The following is a 16,787-nucleotide window of genomic DNA, read 5'->3' on the forward strand; positions in this document are numbered from 1 at the left end:
TATAAATAAAAATGTAAATGTTTGTTTGTTCAAAATCTTAAATCGCCGAATGTTCTTAACCGATTGCTTTGAAATTTTGACACAATGTTACATTTGAATACACGCATATTTTTATATTATATAGATGTCGAAATTCCCCCTGTGGGGGAGAGGGACAAAATTAAGGCTTACTGTGAAGAACTGGTCTTCTATTATTCTATTGTAGATGCGGTTTTTTGCGTTTTTGATTGCATTTTAATAGGGTACGTCAAGAGAATGTACGCTAAGAAGGAATCTTTCTAAATCCCCCCGTGGGGAGCATTATACATTTATAATAGATACATTTTGAGCCACAGCAACGTGTGGCCAGGTACAGCTAGTATAATAATAAATTTTTTACAGTACAGGTAACCCACGTATAATATGGCACTTCTATAGCACAGATTCACTCTAACACAGTTCGAGAATTGGGAACATCCCCCGTATAACACGGTGCTTTTATAGCACGGGTTCACTCTAATGGGTTTGGGAATTGGGTAAAACCCTCGTACAACATAAAATGTAATAAAGGGTGTGTTAAAACAAACTACTCACCACACCTCCATAATAATCACATACACTGAACCAATTTACAGTGTGGTACGATAAATAACAAAAAAAACTCTTCTGGGCTCTTCATCAGGTTCCTACAGTTTTAGCTCGTAAATTCGAATAACGAATGTCGTTCAAATAAGTTCATTCTTGAGTTCGAATCATTCTTTTAAAATTATACGACGCGCATGTGTGCCGAATCTGCCTACTCAGATATAACGGGCGGCTAAATCGTGTCGTGAATCAACTCTTGCCAGTCCATTGACAAAAGCATCTCCTCTTTAAAATTTATGCACGTAGTTTTGATAGAGGCTTTAAAGATGTGCATCGCCACTAACCATTTGAGATGATCATTGGGAGGCGCACCTAGGAGGAGATTGGCCCGAGTAAAGTCAGCAACTATTTCCGGGTCCGTTACATATGATGCAAGGACCGTGTTGGTTCTCCCGTGACAAATATCTGCCTGATGTTCTTGCATTCTGATGCCTACGGACCTTTTAGTAGAGCCTATATATACTAAATCCCTACTGAATCTGTTATCTCTCAAAGGGACACTATAGACTCCGGGTCTTCTGCTGGGGTTAGGAGGGTCCTTCCCATTATTTAAGATGTTAAAAATGGTGGGACACCTCCTGTACACAATAATTATTTGGTGCTTCCTGGCAATCTTAGCATATATAGATCTTAGGTATGGGTTATAGGTGAACCTATAACCCATACCTAAGATCTATATATGCTAAGATCGCCAGGAAGTGCCAAATGGCAAATACTAAAAGAAATATAGAACAGGCAATATATCAACATTGTATTATATTATATATCAGCAATAATGACTGTTCAAAAAATAAAATAAAAAAATAGGAAAATATGAAATTATAGAAAAATAAAGATTATACAACTAAATGAAATTTTAATTGAATTCTAATAGCTTGAACATTATTTTGTCTATAATGTCATTTCAAGTAGCATAATTGATGATTTAGAATGATGTTATGATTAACTTTTTAACAGAGATAAATTTACAAATTGTCTTTCTATACATATATTTAATGTTAAATATATTACACAATTAGTGATTTTGGTTTTTCAATTCATTGTTACCTAATTTCCATATTGTAATTACTGTATATGAAAAAGAAAATAATCAGTACTTTAAGTTAAGAAATGTTTCACATCAAAGATTTTTCAAATATTTTGTAAAATGAAATTCAGATACACTGCTAAAAAAATAATATTAAACTTATTCACATTGTTTATATTTTATAAATATTCTGATATTTTATTTTTATATTTTTATATTAATATTGAAAATACTATTATTATTTTTAGACTATATTGAAGCAAAGAAGAAAGCAATATGATGAATTAGAAAAGAGAATTCATCGAGAGAATGAACTTTCAATTCTAAGTCAAAAAATGGCAATGAAGAAATTATTATTGGTAATTATCTTCTAATTTTAGTAATATATGAATTAGTGTATCATCCAAATTATTAAATATATTTTTGAGACAAACAATTTTAAAATTTTTTGTAATAAATTAGTTAGATTGATTTTGATGATTGAATTTTCTGCTTACATTAACCACTAAGCAGTGAGTGATGACTATAGTCATCAAGGGCGATCATGTGGCAGTGGTGAGGGTACGACTATAGTCGTCAAATTCTTTTGGGGGTATTGCCAAAAACTAACCTAAAACTTTTGCGAAAAAAAATTTACATAAAAAATGAATTATGTGACAATAAAAAAAGACTTTTCTTTACTAGACATAACTGTTTACAAAATCTTTTTTCGAAACAGTAATGAGAAAAATACGTGTGAAAAAATACTTTAAAAATTTCCCACATTTATTCTCCACTACTGGGGGTAGAACCATACCTGACTAGTCCACTGTTGAAAGGTTAATGTTTTAGTGATATAATATGTTCCAAACTTTATTTGCATCATTTCATTGCATTAAAAATTGTTTGCATATTAATTATAATAAAATTGCAACTAATATGAAGAGAACTTATTATATACTACTACAACAACAAAATGAGTCTATAAAGATAAAATAATATATTTATATAGCAACAAAATATTTATTAAGTGACTTTTTATAAGTGTACTGGAAATATTGAATTACTCAAAATTGTGAAGAGGAAAAATATTCTTAATGTTATAAGAGAAATAATAAACTATAATATATCTCCTTAATTTAAGATTACTGACAGCAGAGGTATTAAATAATCTAATGTTATATAATTTTCCTTACAATAAGTGCAGAAGAAGATGGGAGAATGTTTCATCATTTGTATTAAGGTTCCTCTGACAAATTTTGATTCCATGATGGAGTTTATGTTATGATAGAAATTTATCAAAACTGTAATTCTTATGAGTGTAAGGCATTTTTGAAACTTATTAAAACTGCAATCATCTCTATAGTACAACAAGTAACACAAAGTATATATCCTTGATACATGGAGAAAAAATCTCAGAAAAAAAGATCTTGAGAATATGTAGCATGAGGAAGAGCTAGTTTTTATCTAGTAACTTTTAGGGAACAAAATGAAGTGGTTTATGAGAATTTTTTGTATGGGAACATACAATTTTTTGCTAATTACAAATTCAGGTATTTACAGTGAATGATTTCATTTGGATTCATAGAATGAATATAGATTGATCCTTATTTGTTGTTAATTTTTTGTCAGTTTATGCCAAAAAATTTTTAAAAATTTTTATCGGTCAATCTACTACAACTTTCACATTTAACAATCTTCAATTTTGAGAAAAAAATTCACAAAGATAGGTGGTTCCTGTTGCAGCTGTAATTCTCATCACCAGATTTTTTTAGGTTAGGGAATTTATTATTAAAGACAAATTTTTTATAAAATTGAACTTTGTCATTAACCTCAAACATATATTTTAATTCAAAAGATGACTGGAGATCTATTAACTCTATCTGCAAATTTGTTGGAGCTGATTCTTGGAATCAGCTCCAACAAATTTGCAGATGGAGTTAATTGTGTCTTTCAAACTCATAACATCAAGAAATTCTTTGGTTGCATTCATTCAATATACACATCTCAAATAAAAATGACAAGTTGATACAGTTGAGCCATATCCTTCATATTTGTTGTTTCATCCAAAGCCAGTGAGAAATACACAAACTTATTAGAAACCATGTTCAGCATTTAACAAATTTCATTTGAAATGTTATCAATTCTTTGCACTACAGTTTGATATGACAGGTTGATTTGACTGAAAATCTTGACTTTTTCTGGAACAATTTCTTCAGCTGCAGTGACAGTGCATTCTTTGATGTATTCACCACCTGAAAACAATTTCATTTTTTCCCCAATAATATATGATATTCTCATGCTGGCATTAATGATGGTGTCTGATTGAACTGTTTGTTTATGAAATACATTTTGTTCTGCAGTCAGACTTGCTTAAGTATTTGTAATTTCACTTTTCATTTGTAGCTAGTATATTTTTAAAATTATCATGTTTTTGTTCATAATGTCTTTTCAAATTGTATGATTTTAATATTGAAGTAGAATCACAACAAATTAAATATATAGCTTTGTCTTTTATCTGAATGAAAAAATACAAATTTTCCCATTCATTTCAAAACTGTAATGTCTGTTTTCATCCTCAATTTTTTTTTTTCAGACAAAATGGAAATAAAGGATCAATTAGAAACAAAGTTAATTAAAAATAAAATTTTACTCAATCACATAAAATAAAATTACTCACTGTTTATGTGGTTCAGTTTGTATTGTGTTACTTGTTAACATTTCACATACACAATATGTTTAAGCTACTAATAAAACAAGTGCTTGATAATTATAAATGGGGCAATGATGAATTCATTACTTTTTACTTACTCTGTAAAATCTGCATTAATTAGCAGAGATAGCTAAACAGAATAAATTTATTAAAGATGGCTGCCAGTCCGAAAGACAGAAAACCAGTAACTAATGGTCATCCAATTTTGAAATAACCTATGGTACATAACCGTTACATGAAATGGTTCTTGGTGGCTAACTATAATCAAATAACTTACACAGTAAAACATTATTAAACCCAATAACAATCCAAATACAGAATGATTTAAAATTTTAAATCTATATGCATGTGTAATTGTGTAATTTTAATTTAAATTTTCTTAGGCTTACTTTTAAAGAATTTAAAGAAAACAATAAAACCTCTTATCATTTATTGGAAACACAGAAGACTGTTGTAACTTAAGAATGTGTCTATTGCTTGACATTTATTACACATATTGGCAAATTTAAGGAAATATGATTTTGTTATACCAAAATACAAATTTAAAAACTTTTGTTGTCGTAAACATACTGAATAAATACATATGCATACAGTATGTATGATACAGTACATATATATATAGTATATGTAATACTTTAAAGCTTCGTTAAAAAATATTTAATAACTGTTTTAATTTCTGAGTTAGGTGATAGGGTGTTATACATCATATTAATGTATTTAACTATACATGTGATATTTCATTGTAATAAAAATTTGTGCAAGCTAATTATGGTTTTAAAAGGGTCACACAAAAACATTGAGTGGGCTGCAGGTTGGACATGGTGGGTTTAAACCCCAAATAGACATTGCATAGTATATTATTGAGTATCATTTTTTATCATCACTATAAGTAACTAAATATTTAACATTATATTATTTTATAATTTCTTTCATTTAAGTATAAAACTTCAGTCCATTATCATCATAAAATAAATACAGAAATGATCTAGTTACTTAAAAGGAAAAAATTATTTATATTAAATAATGTAGAGACTAAGAGTTTTAGGTCATAAAACAATTATTTTAAATGGCTAAAACTAAATTTTATACTGTTTTTATTAAAATACAAGGAATTTTAAAATTAAAGAAAAAGTAAAGAATACACAAATTTTTTTAAAAACTGTTTAACTTAGAATTAATTTCAGATATACTATAAAATAGTTTTTATAAGTATTTCTCCATAGTCAATTTTTACCAGTGTGAAAGCTATTTTATGGTTTTAATTATTGTTTTAGCCATTTGTATATATGATTGATCTTACTTGTAAAGTCTAAGAAACAAATATACCTGTTCTTAATTTACAAAGTTTCATACCATAGTTTCTATATTCAATGGTTGACTCAATAGTCAATTTTCCGTTGAGTTCCTCCATTGAACAATTTGACATCACGTTTTGCAGAAAAAAGAAATGCTTTTGTTGAGAGGTTGCTTTTCAAGATGGCTGACTTAAGTAACGAGAAGGTGGTGATTGTGACTGTTTTGCTAAATAATTAAAGTAACTTGCTTAACCATTATTCGAATAAATCCTTTTATTCAAATGAATCCATATCTGTATCATTTTCTTGTATACAGTATACTGAGTCTTTCTTTAATAATTTAAATTCATTTCTCGAATATTTATATCATTAGGACGACTTAGAGGGCCAAATATTGGTCGTAATCAATTTTGGACAAATGAAAAAATCTTAATATATCAATATTGACCAAATTTTCCAACATAATTGTGCAATCACATGTTTTATCATATACAGATCGTTCATTTATCTGTCTGCTATTACAGCATCCACAGAAGCAAATGGATAGTTTCTATAAGCGAGATTTACTTTTTTATGGAAGCCGCTATGCTAGTTTGTTGAATGCTCAATGGTCTTTAGGTCATTGAGACCGTTGAGCTCAACGGTAAAACAGCGCTGACGTCACTAGTCTCAACGGAGAACTCAACGGTCCATTTAGAAACGTTGTTCTCTCACCGTTGAGTCAACTGTTGAATATAGAAACGTGCGGATAATGTGATTTGACTCAAGAGATTTTTGTGTCAAAGAATACAATTAACTCGGTTCTCTGTAGTCAATTTATATTTAAAAAAATAAAATTTATCAATAGTTTTACAAAATAAAAATATTCAATTTATTACTTCAATTAATTTTTGTTTATAAAGCAATTTTTTACAAAAATATTTATTAATTTTTTTTGTGGAATAAAAATTTTCTTTTAATGAATTGAATTTAATTTATATGTTACCGGCAAAGTATGAAAAGCCGGCATTCTATAGAATACCTAGGCATTGTATATAATGCCTGGCGTTTTTAGGCAATCTATATGAAATATGAGAATTATTACATACTTTCCCTAGGCATTGTATATAATACCTAGGCATTCTATAGAATGACAATGCTATTTAGGCAAAGTATGAAAAAAGGTTCTGATAAGGCTATTATATAAATGACGTGCATTCCTCAAAAATACAAATGTTATTCTGAAAAAATAATGAGAGTGCCATTAAAAAAATTTATTCAAAATACGTAAAGAAAAATGAAAGTTGTACAAAACAAAATTTATGCCTTTCTTATTAAGGGAAACAAAATTTTCATATAAAAAATTACAATTAACCTACTTGTTGCAACATGGTAGGCTTGAATGACATTTTGAATTACATTTCATTACATTTTTCACGCAAAGACATTTCATATTTTGGCACTTTGTTTTACACATACATTTGACGAATCCTTGGCCGCTTCCACTGGACTGAGCAATTGCAACTGACCGGAGAGGAATTTCATGGTCAGGAATATCTTCAATTCTAAGCAAGTTCTTGGGGCATGGAGTGAATTGTGATCTCGCATATACTTGTTTTAAAATTCCTTCAGAAGTTCCAAGTCGGTAGAAACCATCCTCTGTCACACTCATTACAATTGCCAATATATTGCGCGAATCACCTCGCCCCTTGTCGACGTCAGGAATAGGAACTCGCACAGTAGTTCCCAAAGAAGCAGTGGGAAATTTTTTTTCCGAATTTATTTTCATTTTTTGGCTTGTATTTCCAGATTGATTTTAGAATTTATTTTACCTTCAATAGCATTTTCAGTTTTGAAACAAAGGGTGCACAAAATATCCATTTCATCATCTTTACTAGCATGGCCACAGAAGGTATGAATTTTTTGACGACATTTTTTGCATGCAAGTGCATCACTTGTTTCCTTTAAACACACACAACAGGTATCAGAAACGGAAATCTCTTCAGTAAGCATGTCTTCATCGTGTTGGTTTACTCCACTAACGACTATAATCTCATCTTGCGTAATCTGATTAGTTTCACCTTTTTCCATTGTTTTGACGCTTTCTATTACTTTTTCTAGCTGCTCCTCTGTATTTATGTCTTTTAATTCTGGTAGAAAAGAAAGCCCTACTTTAGGTTTGCAGCCAAAAAGAGCTTCGTATGGTGTTCTTTTGATCCCAGAATGATAAGCTCTATTTTTCATAAATTGAACGAAACGTAGTCCTTCACTCCAGCGGTCAGATTTGTTGTCCTGCATCCAAGTACAGAGCATATTTTCGATATCTTGATTAGCTCTTTCGACACTACCCTGGCTTTGTGAATGGCGAGGCTTCCCATGGACGATCTTCAGTGCTGGCCAAAACTCCTTCAAGCTGGTCACCACATTATTCGCAAATTCCCTACCATTGTCAGACTGTAATATAGACGGCGCTCCAAGCAACGAGAATATGTCCACTAGGTTGTAGGCTACTTCTTCAGCTCTTTTCGACGTTAGAGACTTAAGAATCACAAATTTTGTGAGATGATCTTGGTACACCATAATAAATTTGTATTCTCTATCTGGCTGAGACTGAAAGTCAATAAGATCTACTTGACAACGGGAATTAAATTCGGAAAAAATCATAGGTTTCACAACAATGCCCTTTTTAATACCTTTCTGTTTTTTCTGGCAAGGTTCACAAAGGTGGATGTACAGTTCAATATCATGACGTGTAACATTTTTGTATTTGATTGAAAGTTCTTTCAACATTCTATCACGTCCTCCGTGTCCAATAGCCAAATGAGCTTCATGAAGTACGTGAAATAACTCTGAGTCCGTGACGTAATACTGTATAGTACTGACGCCTTCTTTAACAGGATAAATGAGTTTACTTTTGTTTTCTACAATCATCACATCATAGCGATTCAGCAACCAATAGTCCCTGGGTTCCTTCTTAGTAGTCATTTTGGCTTTTTGTACATCATTTATTAACTTCTGGTAAGTAGTTTCGGTTAAGAAAATACTGTTTTTTGCAGCATTAACTCGAATTTTGCACAGTTCATCGTCGAATCGTTGTTTCATGTCTATAGACCATGACACCTTCTCCAACACTACAGCTTGCTCCTCCATTTTCATGGACCACAGTAAAAAACTAATTTTTTGTTGAACAAATTTAAGTAAAATTGCGTATTTTGACACTCCCGAACAAACCGCAAAGTGCAACTGACAAATTCTAAGCCTGAGCCGCTCGTTAAAAGTCACGTGCCTTGCCACGTGATATTTGAAACGAAACGGAGATGTATTTCATACTTTGCCGGTTTCTCATTTGGCATTCTATAGAATGCCTAGGAAATCTGTAAAATATAAATCGTTTCATAGATTGCCAGCTAGTTTTAGGCATTATATACAATGCCTAGGCATTCTATAGAATGCCAGATTTCAAACTTTGCCGGTAACATATACATGTATTCTTTTGCTAAATTTTGAATTTTTAAAATAAAAGTTTAAAAAGCTTTCCACATATTATTTCCAACACTAATTAAAGGAGTTATGATTTTAAAAAAATCTGTTTTCCCCTAAATTAAGAATTATTCAAAATAAACTTTCAAATTAAAAATTATTTCAAAGATTGTTTTTGACAATTTTAATCAGTCATCTTCAGATTTAGAAACAAAGTTCTGAAATATAAATGCTAATTTTTAGAATATATAGCATTTTAAAACAAGCATGTGCAACTTTCTTGTTTGCTCATTTTTAATTTTTAAAGTATATATAGAGAATAAAAAACAAAGCTAAATAAAAAAAAAGTATTTTTTCTATGGATTTAAAATATTTAAGTCCATAGAAAAAGAAAATTTCAAAATGCGTTTTCTACCAATCAGGAAAACTTAAAATTTTTTTTATCTAAGACTTTTTTAAACTATTTTATCTGATTTTATTGTACAACTACTATAAAAAATTGAAATAGTATAAAAAGAATGATTTTAATTTTTAGTAATGAAGAAAAACATGACAAATGTATCATCAGTGGTTCTAAAGTATAAATAATAATCATATCATATACACAATATATAGTATATATGCAGAAAATAAATTTGGAAATTTAAAAGATGTTTGTAATGTTTTAGAGAAATGCTGATGTTTTCTTGGAATAAGTTTTTCTTATTGAACATGTAAATTTCTTATGTAATTTCAATTTTTGAATGTGAATGAATTTGAATTTCATATAAATTTATTTACAATATATTTTTGGAGTTTTGATTAGTTTGAATATGCCACTACAAGTCAGTAACTATGTTGTATAAATCTTATGAACATCAGTTTTATAGAGAAAAATCTCAATACAGATTAAAATTTTGTTACTTTATAAAAAAAATTGCAGCAATGAGTTGCATAAGTTTTGCAGCTATTATGAGATCTTATTTAGAAAATGACTTTATAATTTTAATTACAATATAACTTAATAAAATTGTATGTGGTATCATCTGTTAAGAGATTTTGTTATAAAAAAAAAACTTTTTATATTTTTAATTAAAACTCGTCGTAGACTGCAATTTCTTACTAACTAAACACACTCAAGAAAACCTTTAAATATGCAGCTGTATTTATTAAATTCTAACGTTTTCGGTCATATTCAATGACCTTTATCAAGAATAAACGTCCAGTTTATTCTTGATAAAGATTATTCCAGTAGAATATCCTTTTTAAAAAACGTTCCAAAACGCTTGTATTGTTAATTCAAGTTTAAAGTTCGGAGTTTGTTTTTTTCTGTTTTTTCCGTTTATTCTTGATAAAGGTCATTGAATATGACCGAAAACGTTAGAATTTAATAAATACAGCTGCATATTTTTAATTACTATAAAATGGCAAAAAGCTTAGTTTTGAGGGTAAGGATTTTATAAAAATGTATAAATGTTAATGAGTAAAATCATCATTAAGTTTGACCCTACTGGAGATACACATAATCCCGTTTATCTACCCACACACACTCTTGACCTTTAACCACGAAAATTTAATAGCATCAATGCCCCTCATATACAAGCCACCAAGCCAAATTTTGTTACTTTATCTTTATCTCATCCTGAGATATTAAGTGAAATAGATGCCAACACATACACACATCCACAGAATTTTTTTTTTTACCTTTTTGGATTCAGGTGGTCTCAAAACATGGAAATTTGTGAAAAACTTGGAGGGTCAAATTTGACATGATTCCAATACTTTCCCTTGTTATGTATACATAATAGCTGGGAAAGTAATATTAAGATTAAAATAGAAACAAATGAGGAAGAATATAACTTTATGTAAATATCAATAATTTATATGAATTGATAGGATTGCAAGGTACCAAACATATGTTTACATGCACATAAATACCAGTATTTCAAAAACATTGTAACATTTAAAATACTTTGAAGTTTGAGTTTCTTAGCAAAAATATTTCAAATAAAACATCAAATACTCCCAACATATTTGAAATAAAAATTGAAATACTTCTATTGAAATACCATCTAGCTGTGCTAAAAAATAATACAGGTATACCTCGCCTTACGTCGGTAATTGGTTCCAGGAAAACGACGTAAGTCGAATTTACTTGTCTCCGAATCTACTTATCACTAGGCTAAACGTAAATTACCATTCCCGGTTCTGTATTTTATTTATTAATGCATTTTTAATAATATATGGTTAATAAAAATCTATTTTAAGCTTACAAACAAATAAATTTTAGTTTTTAATATAGTACANGTTCATAGAAAAAGAAAATTTCAAAATGCGTTTTCTACCAATCAGGAAAACTTAAAATTTTTTTTATCTAAGACTTTTTTAAACTATTTTATCTGATTTTATTGTACAACTACTATAAAAAATTGAAATAGTATAAAAAGAATGATTTTAATTTTTAGTAATGAAGAAAAACATGACAAATGTATCATCAGTGGTTCTAAAGTATAAATAATAATCATATCATATACACAATATATAGTATATATGCAGAAAATAAATTTGGAAATTTAAAAGATGTTTGTAATGTTTTAGAGAAATGCTGATGTTTTCTTGGAATAAGTTTTTCTTATTGAACATGTAAATTTCTTATGTAATTTCAATTTTTGAATGTGAATGAATTTGAATTTCATATAAATTTATTTACAATATATTTTTGGAGTTTTGATTAGTTTGAATATGCCACTACAAGTCAGTAACTATGTTGTATAAATCTTATGAACATCAGTTTTATAGAGAAAAATCTCAATACAGATTAAAATTTTGTTACTTTATAAAAAAAATTGCAGCAATGAGTTGCATAAGTTTTGCAGCTATTATGAGATCTTATTTAGAAAATGACTTTATAATTTTAATTACAATATAACTTAATAAAATTGTATGTGGTATCATCTGTTAAGAGATTTTGTTATAAAAAAAAAACTTTTTATATTTTTAATTANTCGAAACGACGTAAGTCGAGGTATGCCTGTAATTGAAATAAACAACTTTATACAAATATAATTGGGATTTATAACATTTGGAAAAATAAACATATTTATTTGTCATTTTTAGTTTTAAAAATTACATTACATGTGTTTTTTTTTTTAAATATTATGCATTCTAGAATGTGACATTTATATGTTAGAATTTATTACCTAAATTCTCAACAACTGATTAAGGCAATTGAAAAAGTTTTTTAAATAAATCTCTAAAAAGTGGTTTAAATTGAATAGTGATTTAACTGGTTTTTCTATTTTTTGCTTAAATTAAGAATGTTAAATAGAGTAATTTACATATATAATAAATGTAATAAGAAATTAGTATTATTTTAATCATATTATAATATACAAAGTTTTGACATTTTTTCTTGAATAAGTAATTATATATCTACATTCTATTATGTTTTTCTATTTTAAATGATTATAAAAATATCAAAACACTTACTAAAACACCTTTTCTTGCAGCCGACGCTTTATTATAACAACTTTCAAACGTTTTCGGTCTTGTTTAAAGACCTTTCTCAAGAAAATAAAATTACTAAAATTCAAATCTTTCAAGATTTGAAAAAACAGTTATTCATACTAAGCGTTCGATTTACGATTGTGTTGTTTATTTTGTTACTTAGTAATTTTATTTTCTTGAGAAAGGTCTTTAAACAAGACCGAAAACGTTTGAAAGTTGTTATAATAAAGCGTCGGCTGCAAGAAAAGGTGTTTTAGTAAGTGTTTTGATATTACAATATGCAGTCTAGAAAGAATTATAAAAATATAGATTTAAATTTTATAAAATTGATTTTATTTTTTCTTAATTTTTTTAAGCACTCTACTTTGAGATTTTGTATGAATATGGTAGTTATCATTGTTTTAGATTCAATATTTTTTCATTTTTCTTTTGTTGATTAGCATTTTTAATTTATCATAATATTTTATATCATTAGATACTGTATTAAATAAAACTTGTAGATTATCTACTATACTTTAGTACTATAATTATATCTGCAAATATATATTTGTAACATGAGTTAATATATATAACTGTCATATTGAAGTTTATAATATTAAGTTTCTATATATCAGTTATATGTATAACTTCAGAATAATTGTGCAATATTGAATATCTTATATATTTTCTGATTTTTTTTTTTTTGTACATTTTTGAAATTCTGAACCATCTGTTTTTATTTGCTTCAGAACTCTAAATAATTTTAAAATACTTCAAATATTATACAATATTAACATAGTTAAAATTGTATGTTAAATTTCTTAAAAACAATTATAGAATATAATAATTAAATTTTATATAGATATATTATCAAGTAAATTAATTGATATAATAAATTTTAAAGTGTTTCAGTCTGATATTGAAAAATTTTTCTTATCAGAAATATGTGATTACTTTTAATCTGATATGTTAAACTAATGGTGCCCAAAATTTTTGATTGCTGAGCCAAATTGCATGCAATTTGTAGTATTTTGTATATTCCATACATATACAAAAAGTATACTTGTTTCTATCAATATACTAAACCAAGCGGTCACTGTAATTAATTGGGTATTGTTATGCTATTATTAATAATTAGATAATAAGTAATTTGGTATTAGAACATTAGGCACTATCTCTTATCTAAATTAATAATTTATTAAATAATTTAAAACGGTCTGGAAGAAAAGAACTAGTCCAGGCATTTGGGATGTTTATTATATTTGTGTGTCAAATATATTGGTGTACTGGATTAATGTGTGCCACAGGCCAGATTTGACCTGGAAGTTCATAGTTCAGGCACAATTGTGTTAAACAGTTTTGAAGATGATTTACTATTAATTAATTAATATTAAAAGTTATTTTTAACTTCTTCATGGCCATCACTTTCCAACTTTTTGATCATGTCTTTCACATTCAAAGGAATGGAGTTTTTGTTTTTTCTTCCTTCTAAAGTGTCTTGCACTGATGAGAGAATCTTTATTACATCAATCATTGAATTGCTTTCTCTTTCTATTTCACTGATGTGAGAATGAAACACACTGATCACTGATTGAACATAGTGCAAATACATTTTACTTAAAGGATTTTCAAAGAAGTGCTTCAAAACAGCAAGAGGCTTGTTCTGAGACAAAAAGAATGATCTCAGCACTTATCCTCAAGTCCAAACTTGTATAGTGTCTCACTTACATGATTTGAAATTGTTTCACCTGTTTCATTTGGCTTACTTTGAAGATCTAGAACTTTCATTTCCAGAGCACCATTCTCAGGATTAAAATAATGAATAACAATTGGAAATAATTTAGTAGCTCCATGATTGCTCACATCTGTGGAAATGCCAATGAAAGGAATGTTTTGTAATGATTCCATTACAGTATCCAAGGAATAGGGAGCCAGTACAGAATTAACTATGGCTTCCATTTTTGTCTTTGCAGTTGACAGTTTAGCAGCTATTTTCAAATCTGAAAAAATTTCTTCCAACAACATAGGAGTACAGTTCATTGAATTGTAGCTATTATTGTGAGATACAACATGAAACACATGGGTATCCTCTGCGTTCCATGGACTTTATCATCCATTTCTGTGTTAGCCTTAATAAAATATGTTGTTATTTTCTCAGGTGAATTTGCTCCTCTTACATTTCTGGAATGTTTTTCTGAATTGATGTATACAGTATCTCTAAATCTTTAGCACCATGGTAAGCTGCTGAAGCATAATTATCTGGAATACATGTTATACACTCTGCTTTGCATTCCTCTCAATCTTGAAAAAAAAAAAACAGAAAACTTTTCTGCAGCTCATCTGAAAATGAACACTTTCTTTTCAGCATTTTAAAATGAATCTGGGAAAAAAAATGCAATGAAAAAAAAAATGCATTTGTCCTACATAACATAAGGAAATTATTAGTAGAAGACTATTTAGTTTATTCAAGTCATTTCAACACCAGTATTTTTTAATATTATTATTATATGCTTTCACCTATCAGCTGAATTTACAGATTTAATTTTAAAGATATTACAGATTAAGGCAGATAATATTTTTCTCACACGATAGAACACAATACACACACTTCAATATTAAAGAAAGACAGAAGCAGAAGCCAAACACAGTTTGCTACAGGCAGAAGTTGGTATAATAGACAGATTAACCAACTTGTATAAAAGAGAAAAGTGCATGAATGTGCATTAATGCTTTGTTTGCTGTTATGAATTTTAGTAGTTTTCCAAAGATTATAGATTCTGTTTCGAGTGTCAAGCTAGAAAACCAAATTTTACACAATTACCATATGATGTCACTGACAGTGTTAATTTTGTCTTGGGTTGTAAAATTGCAGACAAATCTGCAAATTTTTATTTTTTATCAAATGTAATTATTAATTGTATTATGCTACCGCTAGAGGGTGTTAAATTTATGACTATAGCACTTTTCCAAAAACTACTTGTAAATAAATTTTTATAAATTAGAGTACAAATTGTTCCTTATTTAAAAGAAAATATTATATCGTCTTGAACTCAAAAAAATGTTAAATTTTTGTTAATTTAACATTTAAAGACAAAATTATTTTAATACTTTATACTAATTTTCACAGTGCAACCTGCAAGAAAATCGTTAGCATTCTTGCATAATAATATTCAAACTTTTGTAATTTAGATTTTCTATAAAATATGCTTTTTGACAACATAATAATGATGGTAACTATATTTGTAAAAAGCTAATTTATTGAATATTTTATTAGGTATAAAATAAAAAGATATTCATAAAAAAATTCACTAAAAACTCAAAATTGTATGGAAAGGTAAAAAGTTTGAAGGTTTTGACATTCGGCATTGGTTTAGACTTGAATATGATTGATGTGAAAGAGAATAAACAGGGAAATGTGAAGTTGAATGAACCAATAATAATGAATTAAATAGAAGTGTAAGGAGAAAAAAGAAAAAATTTATCCACTTTAAATTGCTATAGAAAAAGTTCTAGATTGGATTGGATTGGATTTTAACTCATTAAGGAGTCAGCTTTTTCATTATGGAGAAAAACCAGCAGTGAATTCAGCCAACATTAATATAGGATTGTGATTAGTCTTAATCTGAAATATCATGAAATATGAGAGTAGAATTTGGATTTAAACTTTAATCTTTCATAACAGTAGGAAAATGATTAGTATTCATGTATTCTCTCAGTTAACATATAGCTATTTGGTATGATTAGATAAATAAGAACTTGAAGGTAAATGTTTAAAATCCAAGATAATGCATAGGTGAAAAGAAGAGACTTGATACTTATAAACCAAGTTATTTTTTAGTTTTGAAATTGTTGCTTGTTTGGAATTCTTGTGAATATAGAGGTGTCTCATGAATTGAAATTAAGGTACAAATTGCATTTGATTATAAAAACAGATATTGTAAACCATATGGCCATAAAATGAGAAAAGAACATAAATATTTGCTACATTCTTAAATTTAAAATTATTTTATAAGAGTTTTACTTCAGTACATACATTCGTAAATTTAAATTACTTTTTTCTGTACTATAATAAAAACTAAAATTTATTTGTTTGTAAGCTTAAAATAGATCCTTATTAACCATATATTATTAAAAATGCATTAATAAATAAAATACAGAACGGGAATTGGTAATTTATGGTTTAGCCTAGTGGCAAGTAGATTCGGAGACAAGTAAATTCGACTTA

General features: G+C 28.1%; 1 protein-coding gene across 1 annotated transcript in view; it reads left to right on the top strand.

The window, feature by feature from the left end:
* LOC111628727 (probable U3 small nucleolar RNA-associated protein 11) overlaps positions 1-16,787 on the top strand; it is a 63,792-nt gene that overhangs the window by 46,039 nt on the left and 966 nt on the right. The window contains exon 6 of the mRNA XM_023372562.1: positions 1,900-2,010. Coding sequence (XP_023228330.1) covers positions 1,900-2,010 — 111 coding nt within the window. The remainder of the gene's footprint in view (positions 1-1,899; positions 2,011-16,787) is intronic.

Source organism: Centruroides sculpturatus, unplaced genomic scaffold, assembly GCF_000671375.1.
Source record: "Centruroides sculpturatus isolate CEXI.00-Female unplaced genomic scaffold, Cexi_2.0 scaffold598, whole genome shotgun sequence".
Classification (NCBI taxonomy): domain Eukaryota; kingdom Metazoa; phylum Arthropoda; class Arachnida; order Scorpiones; family Buthidae; genus Centruroides; species Centruroides sculpturatus.